The sequence below is a fragment of the Oncorhynchus tshawytscha genome, linkage group LG24 (genome assembly GCF_018296145.1).
Source record: "Oncorhynchus tshawytscha isolate Ot180627B linkage group LG24, Otsh_v2.0, whole genome shotgun sequence".
In the NCBI taxonomy this organism is placed as follows: Eukaryota; Metazoa; Chordata; class Actinopteri; order Salmoniformes; family Salmonidae; genus Oncorhynchus; species Oncorhynchus tshawytscha.
Window position 1 is genome coordinate 22,450,078 of NC_056452.1, and position 25,962 is coordinate 22,476,039.

A 25,962-nucleotide genomic window follows, 5' to 3' on the forward strand; every position below is an offset into this window, starting at 1 on the left:
ATAACCTCTACTACATGTCAGATTTCTCTGGGAAAAGTGGGAACAGGATGTGGAAAAGGGAAGAAACAGTTAGAGATGGTTTCCCATACACAGATTAGGCCCGGTCCTAGACTAAACAACACATTCAATGGAGATTCCCTATTGAACTTGCTTTTTAGTCCAGAACTAGGCTTAATATGCATCCAGGAAAACCACCCCAAACTGTTTCAGTAAAATATTTCATGTACCATTAAAAGACAAACTGACAGATTTATTGGTTTGTCAACCAAACCCTTTATTTACATTTTCACTAACACTCACCAAGACCACTTCCACAGATGAGAACAGTGAAAGAAATGCATGTTGTAAACATTAAGGTGTGGCTATTATATATATATATATATATATATATTTTTTTTTAACAGACTAAGGTGGTCCTTTCTGAATAAATGAACGTGTAACAAACTGTGTTAGTGACATTACCTGTGGTTAACGTTCTAATTGTACTGCTCAGAGTAGGGTAGTGAGAAAGCAGCAATGCGTAAACACACACACACACACACACATACATATATATATACATATAAAATACACACACGGTCAACCCTGTCAGGACATTATGAAACAACCCATCAGCATTAGTCACATAAGGCTTTGTCACCATCAGGACTGAGTGATTGTTGAAGTCAACGACATACATTCTAGTAAATAAGAAAACACTTCATTTGTTTGATTGACAGGCTCTTTATTTATGTCTCTAGGAGTCCCATTCAGTTCTTCTCTCAGCTTCTGGGATGACACACCAGTTAGGTGATTGGGTCCCTATGGCCAGCCAGTTAAAATCATCCACCTGGTTCCAGTTGTTCCTCTCCCGGTCCAGACCAGACACCTTAAAGTCCAGGTCCAGACCCGGGTAGGACCAGGCAAAGGGGGCAAAGCACACCCTTTGACAGTCTTCTATGATGGCACGGCTAGTGACATGCAGATAGACCTGTGTGTCAGTAGTGTGGTGAGTCCGTAGCTGGTGGCAGGGGAAGGAGAGGGTGCTGCCGGTGCAGTGGTCCACAAACACAGAGCTGGAGACCGGCCCAGAGAAGATCTCACAGTTCTGGACGTGTTTGATGTGGACGGTGCTTGGGGATCCCAGGAGTCTGACCTTGCAATTGGTCAGGTGGGTCAGGAGAACATCCTGTTGTTTGATCTCCTCCGCTGTCTTGGTCAGCACCTGCCAAAGACAAACAGTGGTCATCAGACATTTAAACTACATACCTTCAAAGAGTAGAATCTACAGCACAGTTGACTAGAGACAAGCATTCTCATAAGAAATTATTTAATGAATCGTGTTTTGTTAGGGACTTTTACCTGGGATTCAAAGTGGGAGAAGCCGCACTGCTCTGGGGGGCTTATGGCTCCATCCACTTTAATTCGGCCAGAATCCTTAGGTGTTACAGGTGACGCTGGGTCCGCGACAGGTGGATCTACTTTGGGTGTATTTGCTGCACGCGACCTAAAGGCGAACTTCTTCTTGGGGAGAATCTCATCTCTCTTCTCGGCCAGAGAGTTCTGTAGTTTCTGGAGCGCCACCTGTGCCTGTCTCAGCTCGTACTGCGGTAAAAACACAATGCTGTCGTTTAGAAACTTCTGGAGCTGTTGTGTTTTAGTAGTCACCTCCTCCAAGGTTTTCGTGGCCAGGACACGGTCAGTAGCCCCCGAGCAACCAGCCAGTAACTTCTCGATAGCCGCCCTTTCGCTGCCGAACGTCGCGGTGAAGAACCCGCTCTTCTCCTCCGTGACAGACTGGCTCTTTTTCACCTCTTTCTTTCTCTCCACGTCCTCGAGCCTATCCTGTTCCCGTTTCAGCATCCCCTCGGGGATCTTCACGCCTAACTCACTAGGCCCAGAGTCCCCGTTTCCCTGACAAATACCACTCTCCACATCCATATTCTCGTTTGTGTTGTTGTGTCGGCACATGCGGAAGCGATAATGTCGCTTCGTAACAAACGGCATTCTCATTGGATAAATCCCTCCCCTCTTGTGGCTATACTGTCACTTAATTGGTGGGTTATGGAACGGCGTTTCTTACGTTTTCCCCACTCTCACCTAGACCCAAAAGTCCACAGTGCCCACGAGAGCTGGTGTCAGCCAAACCACAGGTTCATACACGATTGTTTCTGCAACCCATAACAAATATCCATCTATAATGTTTCCCATGTTCTATCGTGCCCTACTGCGAAAACAAATGGAAGGATTCCTGGGTTTTAAATCGAGGCGAATATAAAATTAATCTCAGTATAGTTAAAGAGTATATCAGGGGCCACCTTCACAGTAGATGTAGAAGAGTGTATTTATTCCTCAATGTCACACACACCTCACTTTCATATGCAGTAACATTGTATTATTCTGCAGGGAGGAATAACTTCACTCGTCCAAAGAAGACAGCTGTAACTGTTTGCAATACTATGAAATGGGTCTATATTATATGGAATAAAATAGGCCTACATGAATTCACACCACAATAGATTGAATTGCGGTATACATAGTTGACCCCAATCTCTTATTGAAACATGGTGTACAGAGCAGCACTATGAATAAGATTACTTATTAAAGCTGTTACCGCCCTCCTATATGCCCTTGGAGGGTATATGAGCGGAATAACGCCCTCGTTTTGATGATCTCTTTGTAGTCATTCCTCCTCAATTACTTAAGCAGCCACATCAAGGTGTGGCATCTATTAGTGGCCCCCTACCGTTCATAATAGCCAAGTGTACAGTAAAACAATTTCCTATTCATATGGGAGAATTTAAGTATCTGTTAAGTAAAAAAAAATAATAATAATGAATGGTAGAACATAGTTTTTCAGTATTTATAGTTTAGTAACTATTTGGTTGTCCTATGTGAGTACTATGGAATATTGCAATGCTATCTGTAGAATGCTCTGATGTTGCTGCCTTCTGCTGGAGCGGCACTACCCCGACTACCCGTGCTGTGATGGCGAGGAAACCCCGTTGACAAGGCACTGCTTTTTCATGACGGTGAGTTTCCCTTTGAGTGTATTATAATTTTGTGATAAAATTTCAAGGAAAAAACACACACAACCTCCTTCCTCCCTTCCTTCTGGGGGGGAATAGAGTGAGAGTGGAGAGAAATATATCTGAGACAGAACAGGGACAGTGAGAAAAATATATGAGTGGGAAAGGAGGGAGGGAGGAGGAGGAGGGGGGGAGCAAATTAAAAGTTGCCAAATGGAGATATTGGGTTTCAAGAAGAGTGAGACAGGAGTAAGGGTTTGCCTTCTTTCAGTCGTCTTTATGTTATGCTAATCGAAATAAATATTTATGTCTCGACGCTGTTTAGTCCGTTTAACCGTGTCAACGAATTCTGTCCGACGTTTCTAAATAGGCGACAACGGAGCTAACCAAGAACAGGCCGATGTTTACCAGTTAAAAAAAAAGAAATCCTCGGTCAAATAAGTAGCCCCAAGAGCTGCTTGATGGAAATCTCCACGCTCTAGTAAATTCCACGATTTGAAATACGTCTGTTCAGCAAATCGAGAGAAATGTGACGTTTTGCATGCTGGCAGATGAGTTAAATACTGTAGAAGACAAGTGGTCGCTTTTACCCCAACAGAGAAGGAGCACGTCAGCTAGAGGCTGGAAGGACAGGCTTTTTTTGTTGTTGTTGTTGTGCTCCAATACGATTCATTGTCTGTCGATTCAGTCTATTTTTTTGGGGGGGGGGGACATGACATAAACAAAAAAAAATAGCAAGCTATACATTAAACTGGCTTTGTTTAACGACGCCGAAGATTGAGCGTCGTGCCACGACTGTCGGCTCGACTCAGCACAATGCTAAGATTTGGGAGGGTGTTATTGCCATGTCGAAATTCAATTGGAGCAAAAATGTTTCGACTATTCTTCGGATGAGCTGGTTTAGCTATCTCTTCTTATACGCCTACTCCGACCACTGGGCGAGTTGTAAGGGGGGGAGAGGAAATGCTATATTGTGTGTTTATTTTTTGCATTTATTGGCCAGCTAGCTGACTGAGTTCAAGCTATAGCTGCTCGTTTTCCCACATTCGGCCAAATTTATCTAGTCAAATCTTTGATATTTCCAAGCCAACTCACAGGTTTTTTTTTTTTTTTGACACTGCGTGTGAATTCGGACAGTTAAACGTTATTTGACACGTATAAATGCAATGTTTAGTGGTGCTAGCTCGCCGCTATGGCAGAAAATAACCCCGATGAAATGGGCAGAGGGACATTATAAAGCTAGCTACGGTTAGCTAGACGCGCAGCCGACATACTACGACGCCATCAGATTATTTTCAACTAATCTTTCGTTAACTAACAATACTTGAAGGGACCATCCAAGAGCGCGTATATCGGTTTAATTTGTGAAGTAAAATGTATTGTTTTGTTTCCTTTTTTTGGGGGGTGGAACTGCATATAAAGTGCCACGCTTATCTGCGTATGCCACATGTTTTGTTAAGGACAAACTAGCAGCCCAACTATACAAAATGCAACTAGTTTCGCCATTTCAAAACGGCCTGTTAAATCTGATTAACCATAGTCGTGTAATTCCCTTTACATTGAACTACTCAATTGTAGCTGAGACTTTGTCGCATTGTTTTGAGTCTCATCATCAGGCTTTTCTTTCAAATAAAGATGGTGGCGGAGTCGCCATTTTGTTTCAGACTTGCTACATTTTTCCAGACTGATACGGGAGTACGAGGCTACATCACTGACTGGACACAATGTATCAGATTTGTAATTCGACATGACATCGAATGAATGATACAAATACGTAAAAAAAAATAAGTCTAAAATTGGGACACATTGGGACACAGTATATTAGGATATATTAGTATACAGTATATTAGGCCCCTTACACTGGCAATCCATTTTTCAAAGCCCCACCTTGTTTAACTCTGCCATTGCGGCTCTATGAATTAACCAAATAACAGGTTCGCCCTTGAGAATAGTATGATACTGTTGTTATTCACTGTTCTATGGCCCCTTCCGTCACGAGACGAAGGTCAACATCATAGGAGTTAGTTCTGTGGAATGTTGGCTATAAAATGCTTTCTAAACGTTCAACTCCCAGACAACCTTGAAATTGAACAGGGTGGAGTTATTTACACCGATGGCCATCTTCATTCTATGGGAGGTGACAGGAGAGACGACCAATATGCAGGAGAAGGGTTCGGGAGCGTCACTCGCGGTCTGCTGTAGAGAGCATGGTGCTTGCAACGCCAGAATAATGGGTTGTTTGCACACGACTGTAAATCGCTTTGGATAAGAGCGTCTGCTAAAATATCCTATATTATTACTCTCAGGGAATCTGGATACTAGGTGGAGGGATAGGGGCAATACTGTACGTACTGTTCTCTTAACCTCGCTCTCTCCCATCTGTCTCTCTCACCCTGCTCCCTTCTACTCCAGCACAGAAAATAAAGGGTGGTTAATTAATGATTCCATGCCCGCTGTCAGAAAGCTGTGAGTGTTTTATTGCGTCATCACCAACTGTCACCACACACCACTCTTTATTGGCCCACTCTCAATGTTTCTGCATCCTTTAGTGCTCATAAGCATTCATAGGAATTGTTGCCTCTATCTAGAGTAGTGACAGGGGTTTGAATAAAAACCCATATTGCATTTGAGCATTTTTAGCATAGTTACAGAATGTATACAGTTAAAAGCCTTAATAGAATATTTTCCACTTATCCTTCATTCCATTACACATAATTTTTCTCACATCATCCTTCACTCTGCTCTCATCCAACCCTCCTCTCACTTCGTCCCTCTCTGCTTTCACCTCTCCCAGGTGTCATGGATGATGAGGACGATCGCCGTCTTCTGGATATTATAGGGTAAATCTGTTTGACAATTAAATCACAAACATAGTCTATAACATATCTAACACTAAGGCATTCATAATGGCAGGTGGAACAGAGAAGTATGTTGCCCAGGGGCTACAAATGTTAACTAAATTGCATTTAAAAAAATCAGATTGTCTCTGACTCGAGCTCCCTCCCTCTCCAGAGATGTGCAGGCATTGAATGACTACCTCCACGGCTCCACCAACAAGTCTGTGAGTGTTTCCCCCCTCTGGTCTACTAGTTCATCCATGCCTATTTAAACTAACATAATATTTAATAAAGTTAGCAGGCTGCTTTGTGATACAGGTGAAGTGACTGTGTGTTTTCTCCTTCAGATTGAGGAGGATGATGTGACGAACGCAGCGTACGGCTCTGCTGGAACCTTCTTCACTAGTAACACTGTGAGTCTTAGTAAACCTTTACTTACCTGCTGCCAGTGGGTTTATATACTGACGGAACCTGTGTAGTTGCCAGCAGCATACCACCCTGCATCCCGCTGCTGGCTTGCCTCTAAAGCTAAGCAGCATCAGTCCTGGTCGGTCCCTGGATGGAAGACCAGATGCTGCTGGAGTGGTGTTGTAGGGCCAATACTGTTCCCGCTGGTCTAGGGAGATCCCAGGGCAGTGAAGGGGACTTTGCCCCGCCTATCGTGCAGTCTTTCCGATGGGACATTAAACAGGTGTCCTGACTTTCTGTGGTCATAAAAATCCCATGGCACTTAATCATAAGATTAGGGGTGTTTACCCTGGTGTAATGGATGAATTCCCAACCATGACCCCATTCCATCGTGGCCATCTAATCATCCTCCTAATTTGCATATATCACTCACCTCTCCACCTGATAGCTGATGTGTGCTGAGTGTTCTGGCACAAAAATGGTCGGCGTGCATCACCCAGGTGGGTGATAGACACTGATGGTGGATAGTGTGAACTTCCCACTACTATGTAAAGCACTTTGAGTACCTTGAGTATCAATTATAGTTATAAAGTGTTATTTTTCTCTCTCTCTCTCAGGCTGGTTCTAACTCTGGCCTCAAAGATGGCGAGTTTGAGGATTCAGCGGGGGCTGGCCTCCAGCTTTCCAGCAGCCTATCGTTCATCGAGGATGAGCTGGGGGGAGGAGCATCTCCAGGAGGAATGGATCTTGGAGGAGGAGAGGACCAGCACTTTGACATCCTGCAGAAGTCTCTCATGGAGGCAGACATCACTGAACAGACTCTGGAACAGGAGGCCATGCTAGACTCCCAACCACCTCCCCCTCCGGCCCCCTCTCCATTCCCCGCCCAGCTGGTCTCGGGGGGGTACAGCGGCGGGGTCACCACCGCGACAGCAGCGTTTCCCAGTGGTCAGTTTCTCCAGGGCGTATCCCAGGTGTCCCAGCTGCCCAACGGCCAGGCAGGGGGGCACATCCAGGTGTTGGGGTCCTTCGGAGGTGGAGGGGTCCAACAGATCCTCCTCCGGCAGGGTGGGGAGATCGGGGGGGTGATGGGGGGAGTAGCAGCAGGGGGGCAGGTGTTCACCGCCTCCTCCCAAGTGGGCCAGGTGAACCAGGTGGGCTTGCCCTTTAAAAACATCCCCCTGCAGAACATCATCATCCAGAGAGGACCAGGGGGCACCCAGGCCCTGGTCAGACCTATCCAGCCCAAACCCCTTCAAGCTGGGGCTCAGACAGTCTACAGCCTGGGACTCCAGACCACAACCACCACCATGGTTAACACTGCGGCCCAGGGACACTACACAGCTAACGGCTCCATCCTGGTCCACTCTCCGCTGGGGCAGCAGAACCAGGGACAACAAGTCCAGGCCAATTTGGCCCCAGGGCAGTACCTGGTCCACCACAATGGCTCCTCAGACCCATCCCAATCAACCATGGTAGCCAATCAGAACACAGTGCAGCTTGTCACCGGGCAGAACTTCACGGCGACGGCGGGTGGTCAGCTGATCCAAGTGGGAGGCAGTCAGGTGGGAGGCAGTCAGGTGGGAGTAGGAGGAGCCATGACCCAAAAATGGCAGACTTTTCCTGGTACTAGCCCTGCCCCCATCCAGGTGGCATCAAATCAGGGGTGTCTGACGCTGGTTGGCACAGCGACCGCAGGGGTTCGGGGTCAGGTGTCGTGCAGCCCAGTGCAGCGCCTCGCAGTGACTCAGAACAGCAGCTCCCTCTCCCCCATGTCTCTCCCTGGTACTGGTACTGCCACACAGGATGAGGAATACTCACAGGTACTAACTACAACTCTCTACCACTCGCTCACTCTCTCTCTCTTTCTCTCTCTCTCAATTATTACCCTCTTTGTATTCGTTTCTATAAATATTTTGTTGTTTTCTTCTCCACTTCCTGTCACAGGCTCAGACACAGCTTGTCAACCTCCTTGGAAACAAAGGTTTGTATATGAGTTTATGTGTCTGTGTGTAGTTACAGACATAAAGAAACCCCTCTCCTGATTTCTGTTTCCTTTTTTGTCTCCTAGCTGTGAAAACAATGACCTCCGTGAGCCAAGACTCCCTGCTAAACACACAGGTAGTCTACATGTTGCACACGTGTGTGTTTGTGTGTTAGTCTGTGTTTGTGTGCGTGATGATGAAAATGACGTGTCTCTTGTAGGTCAGCGCTCAGAAGAGGCAGGCCCCTCAGCAGCTCACCAGAGGAGCAATGTAAGTAGTGTGTGTTTTGTGCGTATAAATCAGTGGAGGCTGCTGAGGGGAGGACGGTATGATGTAATGGCTGGAATGGAATAATATCAAACACATGAAAACCATACGTTTGATACCATTCCATTCACTCCATTCCAGCCAGTACTATGAGCCGTCCTCCCCTCAGCAGCCTCCAGTGTTATAGATGTGAGTATATCCACATGTGCATTTATACTGATTGTATGCGACAAGTGTACAATGTGTATGTCTGCAGGATGCTACATCAGTTGACGATGGATCGTTCAGGGGTTCTGTCACCTGACATCACCCGCTTCACCTCATTGGACGACGCACTGCACAGACTCCTCCCCTACCACATGTTCCACGGTGCTCCGCCCAACAAGGAAGAGTTTTCTCAAGGTCAGAAACCTCCCCTACACCGTGTGTGTGTGTGTGTGTGTGTGTGTGTGTGTGTGTGTGTGTGTGTGTGTGACACTGTGTTCTGTCTGTACCAGTGGATGATGAGTTTGAGACGATGGCGACTCAGGTGTTGAAGAGGACCCAGGTTATGATCAACAAATACAGACGACTGCTGATGGTGGAGGCTGAGGTGAGAACACACACACACGGACATATGCACATACACACAAATACTTGTTTATCTTCAAAATTGTAAGGATGTTGCTAAGTCCCTCTCTTCCTGCAGCGCTCCAGTCCCTCCTCAGAGATGGTGATGATTGACAGGACCTTTAACCAAGAGGAACGGCAGAACCTGACACAGGACAAACGTATGATACTGGTTGACCCAGGTGAGGAGGAGGGAAATGGCAGGAATGTGGATCATTCAAAAGCTGTGGACCATTATTTTTCATCATGTCTCTTTCTCTTTCTCCATAGATGGCTTCTTGGAAGATTTCTGTTGTGCGGTGAAGCCGTCTCTCCTCTCTCCCCCCTGCCTCCCCTTGGACCCTCTCTCCTCCCTCTCGTCCAGCCATGGCCATAGACAGTCAGTTGGGGGGTTGAACACAGACCCCCCTCACAGGACAGACCCCCAGTCAGGCTATGGAGACCCGGGGGGAGGTAGTGGGGGAGGAGGAAAAGACTCTTATAAGAGTATCATTGACCTGAAGAGAACTCAACATAGCAACTATGGAAACAAAGCTGCTTGTAGCAACAACAACAACAGCAACTATCACCTTGGAAACGTGGCTGCTACGGCCACAGCGGCAGTGCCGACAGGGACGGAACAGACTCAGCACCTGTCTCACCTGCCCTCTCACCCCCAGGTCCCCCTACCACTCCCTTCCACCCCGCCCGACACAGACTCGGTTCTAGAGGCAGCCGTCAACAGCATTCTAGAATGTTAGAGACTGACAGGCAGACGTGCCCATCACTCTATCCTTCCATTCCTCCATCTCTCATCCTCCCATCCTTTCCCCTCAGCTCGCTCCAGGGATGACATGTTTGTTGTTTATTTTCTCCTTCTCTCTCTCTCATTGTTAGTCCACTTCAACCAGTTCTGAGTTAGTTACAGCCATAGAAATATAATCTAGATTGTATTTCTATGGTTACAGTATTATATTTACTGTAGAACAGCCAGGTGTCATGATCTTTGTGACATCATATCCTGTTGGGTGTGAGTGGGGAGAGGATGCAAAGATTGTCTATTATATTGACAAAATAGTCGATTGACTGCTCTAACAATGGAAATACATGTCCTCTAAGATGGAAGGCAGGTGGGAGGTGGCGAGATCAGGTAGGACTATTTTAGCCAATGAGAGGGAAGATACGTGTGTGAATAACAGGCCATAGAGATAGATGGAGGACTCATCTCTGTATCTGTGCCATCATAGCGTCTGTGACAGCATGGGCAGCGCCATTGAGGCTATTTCCATTTTAAAGTAGTACATTTTCTTCTTCATTAGCCGATTGCTTCCAACTCATAGGAATCCCCACCCAGTTGGCTACTTTAAAATGGTGGAAGCCCCAATGGCCACTTTAAAACGAGTTATATCCACGAAGAGTTCTCTATATACAGTATCCTATGACAACAGGTACAACTCAGATATTAATGCCACGTGTGTCCACTTATATCAGTGCATTTGTAACAACCTAACCATTGCAAAACTTCTATTTGATCAAATAAGCCTCATGAAGGAAATGACCAATTACATTTTTTGTTGGCCAAATTCGACACCCTCTCTCATTGACCTCTATACAAACATTCCTAAATTCCTGAAACCCAATGTTAGGATACGTCCCACAATGCTGAAGTTCAGCGAGGAGGAAGATGATGATTCTGTGCCTGAGAAATTCTACGTTGTCCTTGAATTGTTTACATGAAGAAGCCTTGTAAGAAATGTCCTTTTTGCACCTGACATTACACACCTACACATAAAATACAGTAGTAATTGATGGATTGGAAAACTACAACAAATATTTTTGTGTTTTCTACTTCAGTCTTCACGGTAAAGTCAAGCCAGAGAGACTCACTCACACTCTGTGTCTATATAACGACTAAACAAGCAGCTTTTGGTTTTCTGTCAGTTGTCATTTTCTTATTTGGCATTTTTTCTTTTGTACCTTAAAGGTATGTGACGCCCCTCTGCACTCACACACATTCACTCTCATTAGAGTGTATTGGTGCTGGGGGGGAACTAACTCCTCAGATTGAGGGAGAAATGTTTCGCCTTGTTTATCTTTTTTTGGCTTCAATTTTTTTATTTTTTTAAAATCATGATTTGTGTTGTTAGGGATGTGTGTAGCAGCGAAGTTAACACGCAACCACTGTAACCATGGTGAGATTTAATGACCCTGGAAGGTCATGGGTTGTATGTCTCTGCGTACGTACGCTGGACGAATGTCACTCATTACTTCGCCTGCTTAACTTTCCTCTCCTCTATTCTATCCATCACTTCACTCAATCCTCCTGTCCCGCCCAACAATTATACCCTAATCAACAGGAGAGAGAGAGAGGGGAGTGTCTATGCTCATAAATTGACTGAATGAACAGACTGAAGGCTTTAGAGAGAGAACACAGCTGTCTGTTTTACATGTTGTCTTGTCAACCCTCTGTATTTCAGCCCTGGTCCTGACCACCCCCATGTCTCAAATTACACCCTATGCCTGTGATAGTGCACTACTTTTGACAAGCTTATGTGGCGTGGAGCAAAAGTAGTGCACTTAATGGGGAACAGTCGTTTCACACAGGAGTGCCTAAGGTTGATATACTAGGTTCTTTCTGGCAAGGAGTGACACATTTTTACTTCATTACCCCCATTTTCACTGTTTACTTTTGTCTCACTCTGTACATGATTTGTATAGTTTTTATATATATATCTATATATAAAAATGAAACAATATTTATACTTTTTTGTAAAGAAAAAGAATGTAAAAACATTTTGTATTCTGTTGGCTATGAAGTGTTCCAAAAGAAATCATTACAAATACTGTGTTCATTTTTAGTTTGTGTTCACTACAACAGAAAGAAAAGTCAACAATAAATTAATTTTGAATACAATCATAAATGGGCATAGCCTGATTCATTTGAAACTTAACCTTTCTCAAACATGTAGTATTGGTACAACCTTCAGTCAGTTAAATACTGCAAGCACACACACTGTAATACTTGTTATTATAGTATTACTATACTTGGGCCAGTTTGTCTCATGGCTGGTCATGACTACATTCAATCATTTGAGGCATTGATTGGGAGGGCATGCGACACACAGTACATTGTCAGTTTAAACAAAAACAGTCCAACAGTGACACTTGCTGGATTGGCTGGGAGTCCTTTAGGAGTGCTGAATTAGCTTTGATGCTGTTCTCACTAGTTTAGAGAGAACACAATTCATTTCTAACTTGTCCTAGAAGCAGACGTGCTGTAACATTGAGATATCCTTCCCTTTCATAAACAGTTAACAAAACAACAGCAAATGCGACATAAATACTTAAAGAGTTGTACACAAGGTCTACAAGAAATAAAACTTCAAACTGAAATGAGACCATTTCCCTGGGCACCTCAGTGTTGCTTCTGCATACATTTGATCTCCTTCCACACAGAAGAATATGTGTATAAAGCCAAAGCGTTTTCGCCATAGCTGCAGCTTGTCAAATATGTCTCCTGTTGGAAAATGTTTCTCCACCACACCACTAGGGGCGCGCTCCCAGATTGAAGAGGTTTCCCCTATGTTTGACCCCTACCACTCAGCAGGGCTCAGTGGTACTTCCTCCAGCGGTCATGCTCTAATGAGGGAAAACACACAAGTCAGTAAACATATAAAGATAAAAGAAAGTCAGTCAATTTTTTTAAAGAAAGATTGAAGTCACACACTTACTGATGTGTGGGTAGTGCCAGGTGTAGCCCAGCACGCAGTATCCTGCTAGCAGCATGGCCACTCCTCCCACTCCACCTTTCCTCACATCTATATACCTCCTGTAGTACCACTGCCATCCTAGAGAAAGAAAGAGATGGTAGATGGACCTAAAAGAGATATCATGGGATAACCAAATAGATTCACTGTGTGTGAATGTGTGTATATGTTTGTCGGGCTGGGTTCCCCTACTGGCATTTTATTTGGCAACCAAGTTTTCTGATATTAAAAAAAAAAAACATTTAAAAAGATAAAAACCTACTACCATATGCTGTTCAAAGGAACTTAAATCTTGTCTTGCCCGTTCACCCTCAACGGCACACATACACAATCCATGTCTCAATTGTCTCAAGGCTTAAACATCCATCTTTAACCCGTCTCCTCCCCTTCATCTACACTGATTGAAGTGGATGTAATAAGTGACATCAATATCACCTGGATTCACCTGGTCAGTCTATGTCATGGAAAGAGCAGGTGTTCCTAATGTTATGTACACTCAGTGTACATTAAAAGTTGGTTCCACTACTTTCAAAGCAACTTAGTAGCCAGTAACTTCTTAATGTTTTGTATACTCAGTGTATGTGATCGTAAACAAATGTAAGCAAGGATTAAAATTATGTTTTTGTCAAATGTCTGTTTGGACTTCTTGCGGTCAATTTGTAGTCTACAAATGATTTGTAACTATGTTCCGGCCCCCTGACCATCCGCTCAATGAAAAACAATCGTCCTATAGCTGAATATAGTTGATGATCTCTGGTGTAGAGTGTCTTCTACCGCTGATCAGGGCCTGTACTCCATTTCTGGGGTTGCGGGGAGCTCTGGTAGCGATCCAGCAAGGTAGTTCCTTCAGCCTCACCTCCCCTAGAGACAGTTTACCTACAACACAACATGCCAGTCAATCAGTGCTGGTCTCATCTACAGGCAGTAGAGATGTCAATGGTTAACCAGTTAGTTAGTGCTAGTCTCATCTAAAGGGAGTAGAGATGTCAATGGTTAACCAGTTAGTTAGTGCTAGTCTCATCTAAAGGGAGTAGAGATGTCAATGGTTAACCAGTTAGTTAGTGCTAGTCTCATCTAAAGGGAGTAGAGATGTCAATGGATTAGGCAGTCATAATACAGTAGGACCAGAGAAACACTACAGACCCATGATCCTCTGCTCAGTGCCATACTTCCTGGTGTCGAATGGCGCTTTCTCCCTTGTCACGCTCTGATTGGCTGTTGCTGACTCTGTCCTCACAGAGGTTTGACCGAGTTCAACCGTGAGCAGTCTTCTGGTCTTGTTATACAGATAGTCTTTGTTGCGATCAGCGGTTGTGGTCTGAACACGGTCCAGTACTGTTGAAACGTGGTTGACCATGAGTGGTCCCCTGTTGCTTGTCTTGCTGCGTAGACGGTCTTTATTGAGGTCAGAGGTTATGGTTGGGTTATGGTCCAGTGCGATTGTCTTGCTGTACAGACGGTCAGGTTTGACGGTGGTGTGGTCCTGTATGCTGGGTCTGGGCTGACCACTGCCTGACCCCTGCCCATCCTCCCAACTGCTCCCCACCTCCTCCTTCCAGAAGGGTCTTGCTTCACTCTGTGCCCCTGGTAAAGGCTCCTGGGATAGTGTGGCAGCAGCTCTGGCTGTCTGAGCGGATAGTTCAATCTGCTCCCTCAGTGAAACCTTCTTCTTAGAGGCAGCTTTGGCTTTAGTGCTCACTGGGGCTGTGGCAGGGACTGGGGCTGTGGCAGGGACTGGGGCTGTGGCTGGGGCTGTGGCAGGGACTGGGGCTGGGGCTGGGCAGGGACTGGGGCTGTGGCTGTGGCAGGGACTGGGGCTGTGGCAGGGACTGGGGCTGTGGCAGGGACTGGGGCTGTGGCAGGGACTGGGGCTGTGGCAGGGACTGGGGCTGTGGCAGGGACTGGGGCTGTGGCAGGGACTGCTTTGAGTTTGGCTATCGCTTTGGGTTTTGTGTGGATATTGGCTGGATCTTTTGCCAGACTGTCCTTGGAGAGAATGAAAGTCTCATCAAGGAGCTTCTGCCGTTTCTTTGAAGTTGTTGTTGATGACGATGAGGAAGGTGATGGTGTCTTCTTATTGTTTTTAGTAGTTGTCAATGATGATGATGATGATTTCTTACTCTTGGTTGTAGTTGCCAATGGTGATAACGCTGGTGATGGAGACGAAGATGATGCCTTCTTACTCTTAGTAGAAGTTGTTGATGGTGATGAAGAAGACGATGAGAAAGATGTCTTCTTGCTGTTCTTGTCTGTGATGAGGTCAGCTGGGCCAGGGGGGGTCTGCGACCTTTGTGTGGTTGTGGTGACCGGAGCCATCTTGCATCTGGGAAGGTGGCTGTTCAGTCTCTTGAAGTTTTTCCCACAGAACGGGCATATTTCACTGGAGGATGACATCACTGCTGGAAAAAGAGACAGGATTATAGATGATGTAAATATGATGTTGTTATTATGGTCTGACAGAGTTTGACACAAAGGATGAAATTATTTTCAACCAATAACTTTCTAGCTTTAATATCTTAAGAGAAAAACTCTACATAATCTATACATGAATATGTATTACATGCATTACTTTTCTCGCAATCAAATGTGTTAATGAGTTTGATGACCATTATTAGGCTTTTATAGTCTGCATAGCCAGAGTCGTACTCCTGACAATGGGAAATGCCATGTTGGCTTACATAACCCGCATGACATGAGTCTTGAGTGGTAGAATCAATTTTACTTGCCGTTTGTTGGTTGCTAGAACGAAACCAGCGGCACTTCAACATCTTCTAATGCTTATCATCTTCTTCTTGACGAAATGTAAACTTGTGTCATTTTACTGTACGCGTGGAACATTTGGTGCACACGTTGTTTCAACCATAACATTTTTGTCAGCTAAATACTTTTGGAAAAGACCCCTTGGGTAGCACAAGTAAACGCCTGAGGAAATTAGCTAGATAATTCCACATCGAAAATATTTTCAGCACAAATAAAGCTTTAGAAATGTCTGATAGTACTTTCTCTAAACGAACTGTTATTGCACTCGTTACCGATACAGCAATTGGTTAGATTTGTAACGGTAAAAACGAAACAATGTATCTCGTAGTCTAGAGAAAGTGTGCGTGGTAGTTGAAAAATAGATCTTTGCTGACCCCTAGTGGAAGCTACACCCACAGATAGAACAATGAGACAGAAATTTCACCGGATGTATAAATGTGAAACATCCGCTCGGCGTTTACACTCCCTACCAAATATGGTGGTAAGCGGAAGCCCAGTGGACGGAAGTGGGAAGGCCAAATCAAATGAAACGCGAAGGAGCGTGTACTCGCTGGAATTATTATGCACGGTAGTGAATGACAGAAAACAGGCGCTTGAAATTAGAAAGCAAGTCCACTTTTCTCGCGCAAATGTTCTCATCTATGAAACATTTGATCTCAATACAGTTTTCTGTTCGAAACACTAGCATCACATTTTTGTAGACTTTACACTTTGGCAAAGCTTCTACAAATTGAGTTGTTTAGAATGAGTGCAAGGGAGAATTTAGTTAGTGGGCAGCGGTCTAAGGCACTGCATCTCAGTGCTTGAGGCATCACTACAGACCCTGGTTCGATTCCAGGATATATCACAACCGGCCGTGATTGGGAGTCCCATAGTGCAGCGAACAATTGGGCCAGCGCTGTCTGGTTAAGGGTTTGGCCGGGGTAGACCGTCATTGTAAATAATAATTTGTTCTTAACTGTCTTACCTAGTTAAATAAAGGTTAAAAATAAAATAAATATTGCACACGCGAAATACAGAGTAGGCGTTCCATAACGAAAATATGCAAATAACGCTAGAACGCTTGGCTCTGCCCACGTCCTTGCTTGTTCTGCCAACTCTGACTCATTGTTCCCATTGAAAACGAGAGGCTGTAGTCTATCTTGGGTTACTTATAAACATCTTTGCTTACAGCTCCAGCCTGAACAGAGAGACTGGAACCAAGGATTACCTTTTTAATGCGAGTAAAGTACGTAGGATAAAACATGCCATAACAGGCCTGATGGAAACAAGATTTTGTCGGTAAACGTTCAATATATCGAGTAAAGAAAATACGTTAGACAAGGTGGGATCTAAATGTGTCGGTAAAATGAATTATGCGAGAATTGTAGAAATCTCGGTGTGAACGCTTTTATGCGCAAATATTAATATAACTCTCATATCGAAGTAAATTTGGAGTCACGTGATGACATTGTACGGTTCTCCCACAACAACTCGTCGTGAAAGAATACCGTTTATTCGGCTACAGATTAAATAAATTATGATGAACTTTACAGGGCAGTGAAAGTGGAAGTTGATGAGTTTGAAACTGCTTTCCAATAAATACCGAGGATCTTCTTATTCTGGTGACATGATAGTCGATGCTTGGCTGCCTTTTGCCAAATACAAATGATCTTACTCTTCTGGCTATTATAATATTCTCATTATACCTGTAACTGCAAACTGTTGGCTAGCCAACACGTGTCAATACCAGTGTACGTATATAACGCACATTTTTTTGGTGAGAAAACCCCAGTTGAAAATGCGATGGAAACCCATTCAATTTGTATTTTTTATTCGCTACATGGGAATTCAACCGCAGTCAATGTGATGGAAACACATCTCTGGTGGGAAAATGCGCATATTGTTTTTATGTGGATTTTTATATTTGCATGAAAATCTGCCTATAGAGTACCACGGTGTGAGCCATAATACTAATAAAACATAGTGATCAAACTGGGAAATGGCTCCAATCGCTTTTCCCACGATTCATTCCCCCCCACATAAGGGATTTTAAAATTGTAGGAACACTTCAAATAAGGGCCAAGCAAGGGACATTTGCAACGCAAGCCCCTCAGCCCTCAGTTTTTAATAGAGTTCTCAAGTACAATTTTTCAGGGAAGTTCGGAACCAATCATACACAGGCAGTTAGGAAAGCTATGGCTGGCTTTTTCAAGCAGAAATGTTCATCCTGTAGCACAAACTCAAAAAAGTTCTGAGACACTGTAAAGTCCATGGAGAATAAGAGCACATCCTCCCAGCTGCACTGAGGCTAGGAAACACTGTCACCACCGATAAATCCACTATAATTGAGAATTTCAATAAGCATTTTTCTACAGCTGGCCATGCTTTCCACCTGGCTACCCCTACCCCGATCAACAGCCCTGCACCCCTCACAGCAACTCGCCCAAGCCTCCCCCATTTCTCCTTCACCCAAATCCAGATGGCTGATGTTCTGAAAGAGCTGCAAAATCTGGACCCCTACAAATCAGCCAGGCTAGACAATCTGGACCCTCTCTTTCTAAAATTATCTGCCGAAATTGTTGCAACCCCTATTACGAGCATGTTCTACCTCTCTTTTGTATCGTCTGAGATTCCCATAGATTGGAAAGCTGCCGAGGTCAACCCCTTCTTCAACGGGGGAGACACTAGACCCAAACTGCTATAGATCTATATCTATCCTACACTGCCTATCTAAGGTCTTTGAAAGCCAAGTTAACAAACAGATTACGGACCGTTTCGAATCCCACCGTACCTTCTCCGCTATGCAATCTGGTTTCAGAGCTGGTCATGGGTGCACCTCAGCCACGCTCAAGGTCCTAAACGATATCATAACCGCCATCGATAAGAGACATTACTGCGCTAGCCACTTTAAACAATGCTACCTTATATAATGTTACTTACCCTACATTGTTCATCTCATATGCATACGTTGATACTGTACTCTATATCATCGACTGCATCCTTATGTAATACATGTATCACTAGCCACTTTAACTATGCCACTTGGTTTACATACTTATCTCATATGTATATACTGTACTCGATATCATCTACTGTATCTTGCCTATGCTGCTCTGTACCATCACTCATTCATATATCCTTATGTACATATTCTTTATCCCCTTACACTGTGTATGACAGTAGTTTTTTTTGGAATTGTTAGTTAGATTACTTGCTCGTTATTACTGCATTGTCGGAACTAGAAGCACAAGCATTTCGCTACACTCGCATTAACATCTGCTAACCATGTGTATGTGACAAATAAAATTTGATTTGATTTGATTTGATTTATTCATCGACCTGGCCAAGGATTTCGACTCTGTCAATCACAACATTCTTATCGGCAGACTCAACAGCCTTGTTTTCTCAAATGAGTGCCTCGCCTGGTTCACCAACTACTTCTCTGATAGAGTTCAGTATGTCATATCGGAGGGCCTGTTGTCCGGACCTCTAGCAATCTCTATGGGGGTGCCACAGGGTTCAATTCTCGGGCCGACTCTCTTCTCTGTTTACATCAATGATGTCGCTTTTGCTGCTGGTGATTCTCTGATCCACCTCTACGCAGACGACACCATTCTATATACCTCTGGCCCTTCTTTGGACACTGTGTTAACTAACCTCCAGACGAGTTTCAATGCCATACAACTCTCCTTCCGTGGCCTCCAACTGCTCTTAAATGCAAGTAAAACTAAATACATGCTATTCAACCGATCGCTGCCCGCACCTGCCCGCCTGTCCAGCATCACTACTCTGCACGGTTCTGACTTAGAATATGTGGACAACTACAAATACCTAGGTGTCTGGTTAGACTAAACTCTCCTTCCAGACTCACATTAAGCATCTCCAATCCAAAATTAAATCTAGAATCGGCTTCTATTTCGCAACAAATCATCCTTCACTCATGCTACCAAACATACCCTCCTAAAACTGACCATCCTACTGATCCTCGACTTTGGCGATGTCATTTACAAAATAGCCTCCAACACTCTAACAAATTGGAAGCAGTCTATCACAGTGCCATCTGTTTTGTCACCAAGCCCCATATACTACCCACCACTGCGACCTGTACGCTCTTGTTAGTTAGCCCTCGCTTCATACTCGCCGCCAAACCCACTGGCTCCATTTCATCTACAAGTCTCTGCTTGGTAAAGCCCCGCCTTACCTCAGCTCACTGGTCACCATAGCAGCACCCACCTGTAGCACGCACTCCAGTAGGTATATCTCACTGGTCATCCCCAAAGCCAATTCTTACTTTTGCCACCTTTCCTTCCAGTTCTCTGCTGCCAATGACTGGAACGAACTGCAAAAATCACTGAAGCTGGAGACTCATATCTCCCTCACTAGCTTTAAGCACCAGCTGTCAGAGCCGCTCACAGATCACTGCACCTGTACATAGCCCTTCTGTAAATAGCCCATCAAACTACCTCATCCCCATACTGTATTTATCTTGCTCCTTTGCACCTGTGTCTCTACTTGCACATTCATCTTCTGCACATCTACCATTCCAGTGTTTAATTTCTAAATTGTAATTACCTCGCCACTACGGCCTATTTATTGCCTTTCCTCCCTTATCTTACCTCAATTGCACACACTGTATATAGACTTTTTCTACTTTATTATTGACTCTATGTTTCTTTATTCCATGTGTAACTCTGTGTTATTGTATGTGTCGAACTGCTTTGCTTCATCTTGGCCAGGCCGCAGTTGTAAATGATAACTTGTTCTCAACTAGCCTACCTGGTTAAATAAAGGTGAAATAAAAATAAATACAATTGTGTTCACTTCGGGCCTGAAACACCTCACAATTCAATTCGCGATGATTGTACATTCGCTAAGACTGGACAGTTTTATCTCAAAGACTCAATCATGAACACTCTTACTGACAGTGGTGGCTGCTTTGCGTGATGTATTGTCTTTATCTTCTTGCCTTTTGTGCTTTTGTTTGTGCCCAATAATGTTTGTACCATGTTGTGTTGCTGCCTTGCTATGTTGTCTTAGGTCTCTCTTTATGTAACGTTGTGTTGTCTCTCTTGTTGTGATGTGTGTTTTGTCCTATATTAATATACACTGCTCAAAAAAATAACGGGAACACTTAAACAACACAATGTAACTCCAAGTCAATCACACTTCTGTGAAATCAAACTGTTCACTTAGGAAGCAACACTGATTGACAATAAATTTCACGTTGTTGTGCAAATGGAATAGACAACAGGTGGAAATTATAGGCAATTAGCAAGACACCCCCAATAAAGGAGTGGTTCTGCAGGTGGTGACCACAGACCACTTCTCAGTTCCTATGCTTCCTGGCTGATGTTTTGGTCACTTTTGAATGCTGGAGGTGCTTTCACTCTAGTGGTAGCATGAGACGGAGTCTACAACCCACACAAGTGGCTCAGGTAGTGCAACTCATCCAGGATGGCACATCAATGCGAGCTGTGGCAAGAAGGTTTGCTGTGTGTCAGCGTAGTGTCCAGAGCATGGAGGCGCTACCAGGAGACAGGCCAGTACATCAGGAGACGTGGAGGAGGCCGTAGGAGGGCAACAACCCAGCAGCAGGACCGCTACCTCCGCCTTTGTGCAAGGAGGAGCAGGAGGAGCACTGCCAGAGCCCTGCAAAATGACCTCCAGCAGGCCACAAATGTGCATGTGTCTGCTCAAACGGTCAGAAACAGACTCCATGAGGGTGGTATGAGGGCCCGACGTCCACAGGTGGGGGTTGTGCTTACAGCCCAACACCGTGCAGGACGTTTGGCATTTGCCAGAGAACACCAAGATTGGCAAATTCGCCACTGACACCCTGTGCCCTTCACAGATGAAAGCAGGTTCACACTGAGCACGTGACAGACGTGGCAGAGTCTGGAGATGCCGTGGAGAACGTTCTACTGCCTGCAACATTCTCCAGCATGACCAGTTTGGCGGTGGGTCAGTCATGATGTGGGGTGGCATTTCTTTGGGGGGCCGCACAGCCCTCCATGTGCTCGCCTGACTGCCATTAGGTACCGAGATGAGATCCTCAGACCCCTTGTGAGACCATATGCTGGTGTGGTTGGCCCTGGGTTCCTCCTAATGCAAGACAATGCTAGACCTCATGTGGCTGGAGTGTGTCAGCAGTTCCTGCAAGAGGAAGGCATTGATGCTATGGACTGGCCCGCTCGTTCCCCAGACCGGAATCCAATTGAGCACATCTGGGACATCATGTCTCGCATCATCCACCAACACCACGTTGTCCAAGAGTTGGCGGATGCTTTAGTCCAGGTCTGGGAGGAGATCATCCGCCACCTCATCAGGAGCATGCCCAGGCATTGTAGGGAGGTCATACAGGCACGTGGAGGCCACACACACTACTGAGCCTCATTTTGACTTGTTTTAAGGACATTACGTCAAAGTTGGATCAGCCTGTAGTGTGGTTATCCACTTTAATTTTGAGTGTGACTCCAAATCCAGACCTCCATGGGTTGATAAATTTGATATTTATTTAAAAAGAATATTTCATTCATTCAGATCTAGGATGTGTTATTTTAGTGTTCCCTTTATTTTTTTTGAGCAGTGTATATTTTTCTTTAATTTTTAATCCCAGCCCCCGTCCCCGCAGGAGGCCTTTTGCTTTTTGGGAGGCCGTCATTGTAAATACGTATTTGTTCTTAACTGACTTTCCAAGGTAAAGGTTAAATAAATAAATATATTTTTAAAGTCAGCCAAAACTTAAAACCTCAACGTCAATATGGAGTCAACATACAAGTGTAAGTAAAAACAAATGTAAATAAGTTAGAAATTGTGCTACTAATGCACATGAAGGCACAAACATCTCATAAAAGTAATGTTTTTGTTTGGTTAGCTTTTGGAAATTGTAGAAATAAAACATTTTCCTTCAGAAGTAGCTAGGCAGGCTAACATTAGTTAGCTAATTAATTTTCTAGCTATCATACAGTATGCGTATATTAATAGTTAATACAATCATAATTGACTGTAGCGCATAGAAAGCACCCACAAGCTACCGGTGGCTGAAAACACAATCATCGAGTGACGAATTTCCGGACAAGGGCGGTCCATTTAAAAATCATTCCTTCCTCCCTCGCCCCTTGCCCTGCAAGTGTGTACTCGTCAGACGTCATCAGAAATGTACACTTAATTTGAGGGTTGAGGGGATAGTGTGTGTCTTTTAAGTGTTTGGAATCCAGCCTTAGGCTGGTCCAAGCACTTATTCCTGTCGCTTTTCCTTGTACTCTGATGGAGCACTTTATACCAGGGTTTCTGAAATGATTGTGAACTATCTGTAATTGTCAGGCCCTTGGGTAGTTGAGTCATGTGTGCTAGTGTTGAGCGGGATAATAAACATAGGTGCACACTGGGGTGGCCTCTGGTCCAGACTCAAACTGCTGCTTTATAGTCTACGGGCTGAATGAAGTGACAATTCACACTTTATTAGAAAAAGTGTTTTATTGTAAAAATTAGTGGCATATTAAAAAAAAATGCAGATTGTTAGAGAAAGAAACATATGTTCATTGACAAGGCCAACCGTGAAACAGTGATTTTGTTGTTTAATCATTTAAAACATGGAAGTAAACAGTTTTAGATTACAACTAAGGCATCAGGGCAGAGTTTTACAAAAGTTATGCAAAAACTTAAGCTTTTTAAAAATAAATAAGCTCATAAGAACTCAAACGGACTTCTTAAATATCTTCCTAAGATGATTGTCGCTAGGCAACAGAGCTATCTAGCAAGGGCAATCATGTTAGCATATTTCTTACTGAGATTACTGGTCTAAAATGTTTTATTGGATTTAAAACAAATCCAACTGAAAGTTTCAGTAGAATCAATAAACATGTTCAATTGCTTTCATTAGCTTATTTTCTCACTTCCATGAGTTTAAGACAAGTGTTTACTATAGCCATCTTGGAATTACAAGAAGAAATCCAATAACTTCCTTTTCAAGAATCAAATGTATTTTAAACTATTTTCATAGGAAGAAACTTAAGGACATTTGCAATAACCTTATTGAGGAACAGCACATTTTAATACATATAAAATTAAGGGAAAAAAATGGCACTTAAGAAATGTCTTCTAAAAGGTTTTGTGAAACTGGGCCCAGGCGTCAGTCTGTACAAGGCCAGAGCGAGGCACAGTGGAAAGACAGACACGTAATCTCCGGAGCTAGAGAAACTAGGACAGTCGATCTTTATACAGTCATATAAAAGGCAGTGTGACGTGGTAGGAGAGAAACGCTCATCTGGAGTCAGTCTCTAGCTGTCTCTCAGCCCTATGAGGTGGCGTATCTTACAGTGTTGGCATACCTATACACACACTATTGTCATCAACAACAGGTTACAGTATGGACATGAAAACAAACAAACTAATCTGTCATATTTGAAACTAAAAGATACATTTGAGTCAGTCTGTACAACTATAAACATGATCACATCCATTAGACAGACAACCTCACTGACCAATAACACAAGTCCCTTTACAAGGCCACCAATGGGAAGGGAAGGAGGCGGCGGTACCTTTAACTTGTCGTGGTAACCTGGGCCACGTTCCGTGGGGGCAAAAACATTATAGAAAGTTCAGACAGAAATGAACACGCATACGAATCTGCCTGAAAGTTCTGGAACGTTGCACCCCAAATTAAAGTACTGTAGCCCAGGGTCTGAGACATGCCCCCTCTACTTTTCTGGTCCGTTAGGGCACACTGTAGAAAAATGTTTCAAAACATTGTGCAATGGAAAAAGAAAACAAGCGTTTCTTATTGGACAAGTTCAGATAGTACATCCCTGTTTCAGCCCGTTTTCTTCCGCTTCATGCTTAGTGAATACGTCCCAGAACAGGTTCTCACAGGAAGACATTCAACAAGAAAATAGAAAGCTTCAACCTGGGATATACACTATAGACCGGGAGTTTTCAACTCTGACCCTACGAGATACGGAGTGCTGCTGGTTCTGTTCTACCTGATAATTAATTGCAACCATGTGGTGTCGCAGGTCTAAAATCAGTCCCTGATTAGAGGGGGAAGAATACAAATCTAAAAGCAGGGGAGGTCCAGATTTGAATTTGAGGGTATAGACAGACTACAGCCCTATGGACAGACTGTTTATTACAATAATAAGACAATAAGGACATCCTTTGTAGCGGTACCTCCATCCAACCCTGAGATAACAATACTAGATAACCGTCCAAGTGTGTGTGTTGTGTCCTTACAGCAGAATTACATGTGAACTACCTGGGAATAGAAAGGTAGAAATTTGTAAACTGTATACACACGTTAAAATGTATTGACTATAAAGACATGATTGATTACATGATAGCTAATGCCAAAACAGGTATACACAGATAGCGCAGGGCGCACACACACACACACACACACACGCACGCACACACACACACACACACACACACACACACACACACACACACACGCACACACACACACACACACACAGTGATTAAGGGTTATTAAGACGTTGTTGTATTAACGCATTGTGGTTTCTGTCAGTCACACAGGTCTCAGATCAGTGGACAGGAGCGGGGCTATGACAGCATGGCAGGCTTCAAAACTGATCCAAGGACAGTGCTTATTATCCAGCGTTCAATCATGTCCCTGGCTCCTAAAAGGTCAAACTGACCTCAGAGCAGTCTATAGACCATCCACTCAACACAGTGCAGTAAAAACCAAATAAAACCATTGAAACAACAAAAGTGGAACATCAAGGTCCTCCCCAAGGCACTGGGGTCCTCAATCCGGTCCTCTTTTGAAGGTGAGAGCAGTCCTCAATCAGGTCTTCTTTTAGGCGGGAGAAGAGGTCCTCTCTGGGGTTCTCTCTGAGGCTGGTTCCTCTCAGGTCCTCTCTAGTGGTCATAGGTCACTGGAGCATAAGCTGTTTGAGGTTTTCGTGGAGGATGGTATCCTTGACATCTCGGAACACCAGGCGGATGTTCTCTGTGTTGATGGCTGTGGTGAAGTGGTGGTAGAGGGGCTTCTGTGTCGCATCTCTTCTCTTCCCCCGGAAACAGTCCACTAGGAACTTCTGGACGTCCGGCAGGCTGTGGTCCGGCCCCGTGTACTCTGGGAAGTATTTCTTCAGCGAAATGTTCGAGACCTGCCAGGAACAGATCAACACAAAGTTTATTCGCCACGTGCACAGGATACATCAAGTGTAAAACATTACAGTGAAATTCTTTACTGAGAGCTCTTTCCCACAATGCAGGGTTGATAATAATGTAGATAGATAATAGAAAATAGAATAAAAACACACAAGAAGTACGATATAAGTTGAAGAAATATGAGAATGCAAGTATATATAGGTCAGTGCCAGTCCCTTATTCAATG

General features: G+C 44.2%; 4 protein-coding genes across 4 annotated transcripts in view; 1 reads left to right on the forward strand and 3 right to left on the reverse strand.

The window, feature by feature from the left end:
- Window positions 1–245: 245 nt before the first annotated feature.
- On the reverse strand, window positions 246–2,621 carry LOC112223398 (tubulin-specific chaperone C). Its single transcript, XM_024386402.2, has 2 exons — window positions 1,342–2,621; window positions 246–1,204 (listed from the first exon to the last, which is right to left on the reverse strand). The coding sequence occupies exons 1-2, from the start codon at window positions 1,990–1,992 to the stop codon at window positions 737–739; spliced, it is 1,119 nt and encodes a 372-aa protein (XP_024242170.1). The 5' UTR covers window positions 1,993–2,621; the 3' UTR covers window positions 246–736.
- A 1,463-nt stretch (window positions 2,622–4,084) lies between these two features.
- LOC112223395 (BRD4-interacting chromatin-remodeling complex-associated protein-like) lies at window positions 4,085–12,014 on the forward strand. The gene is made up of 12 exons (XM_024386397.2): window positions 4,085–5,474; window positions 5,803–5,848; window positions 6,021–6,069; window positions 6,193–6,258; window positions 6,871–8,076; window positions 8,201–8,237; window positions 8,325–8,374; window positions 8,459–8,508; window positions 8,762–8,907; window positions 9,003–9,097; window positions 9,194–9,296; window positions 9,385–12,014. Exons 1-12 carry the CDS (start codon window positions 5,447–5,449, stop codon window positions 9,852–9,854), a joined length of 2,346 nt encoding a protein of 781 aa, XP_024242165.1. The 5' UTR covers window positions 4,085–5,446; the 3' UTR covers window positions 9,855–12,014.
- Window positions 11,763–14,627, reverse strand: si:dkey-21c1.4 (ATP synthase subunit f, mitochondrial). The gene is made up of 4 exons (XM_024386400.2): window positions 14,004–14,627; window positions 13,635–13,736; window positions 12,825–12,941; window positions 11,763–12,732 (listed from the first exon to the last, which is right to left on the reverse strand). The coding sequence occupies exons 1-4, from the start codon at window positions 14,215–14,217 to the stop codon at window positions 12,704–12,706; spliced, it is 462 nt and encodes a 153-aa protein (XP_024242168.2). The 5' UTR covers window positions 14,218–14,627; the 3' UTR covers window positions 11,763–12,703.
- An 8,432-nt stretch (window positions 14,628–23,059) lies between these two features.
- LOC112223394 (guanine nucleotide-binding protein subunit alpha-13-like) overlaps window positions 23,060–25,962 on the reverse strand; it is a 34,717-nt gene continuing 31,814 nt past the window's right edge. The window contains exon 6 of the mRNA XM_024386393.2: window positions 23,060–25,732. Within this exon, the coding sequence (XP_024242161.2) occupies window positions 25,496–25,732 (237 nt within the window). The 3' untranslated portion in view covers window positions 23,060–25,495. The remainder of the gene's footprint in view (window positions 25,733–25,962) is intronic.

Bases quoted from the DNA above. Each gene is read 5' to 3' on its own strand.
- LOC112223398 (XM_024386402.2), bottom strand. From the start codon at position 1,992: ATGAGAATGCCGTTTGTTACGAAGCGACATTATCGCTTCCGCATGTGC. The intron at 1,205-1,341 runs GTAAAAGTCCCT...TGTCTTTGGCAG, and splicing joins TCTCCCACTTTGAATCCCAG to GTGCTGACCAAGACAGCGGA.
- LOC112223395 (XM_024386397.2), top strand. From the start codon at position 5,447: ATGATTCCATGCCCGCTGTCAGAAAGCT. The intron at 8,238-8,324 runs GTTTGTATATGA...TTTGTCTCCTAG, and splicing joins CAACCTCCTTGGAAACAAAG to CTGTGAAAACAATGACCTCC. The intron at 8,908-9,002 runs GTCAGAAACCTC...TGTCTGTACCAG, and splicing joins CAAGGAAGAGTTTTCTCAAG to TGGATGATGAGTTTGAGACG.
- si:dkey-21c1.4 (XM_024386400.2), bottom strand. From the start codon at position 14,217: ATGGTCAACCACGTTTCAACAGTACTGGACCGTGTTCAGACCACAACC. The intron at 12,942-13,634 runs GTAGAAGACACT...TTCTTTCTCTAG, and splicing joins AGTACAGGCCCTGATCAGCG to GATGGCAGTGGTACTACAGG. The intron at 12,733-12,824 runs GTAAGTGTGTGA...TTCCCTCATTAG, and splicing joins CTGGCACTACCCACACATCA to AGCATGACCGCTGGAGGAAG.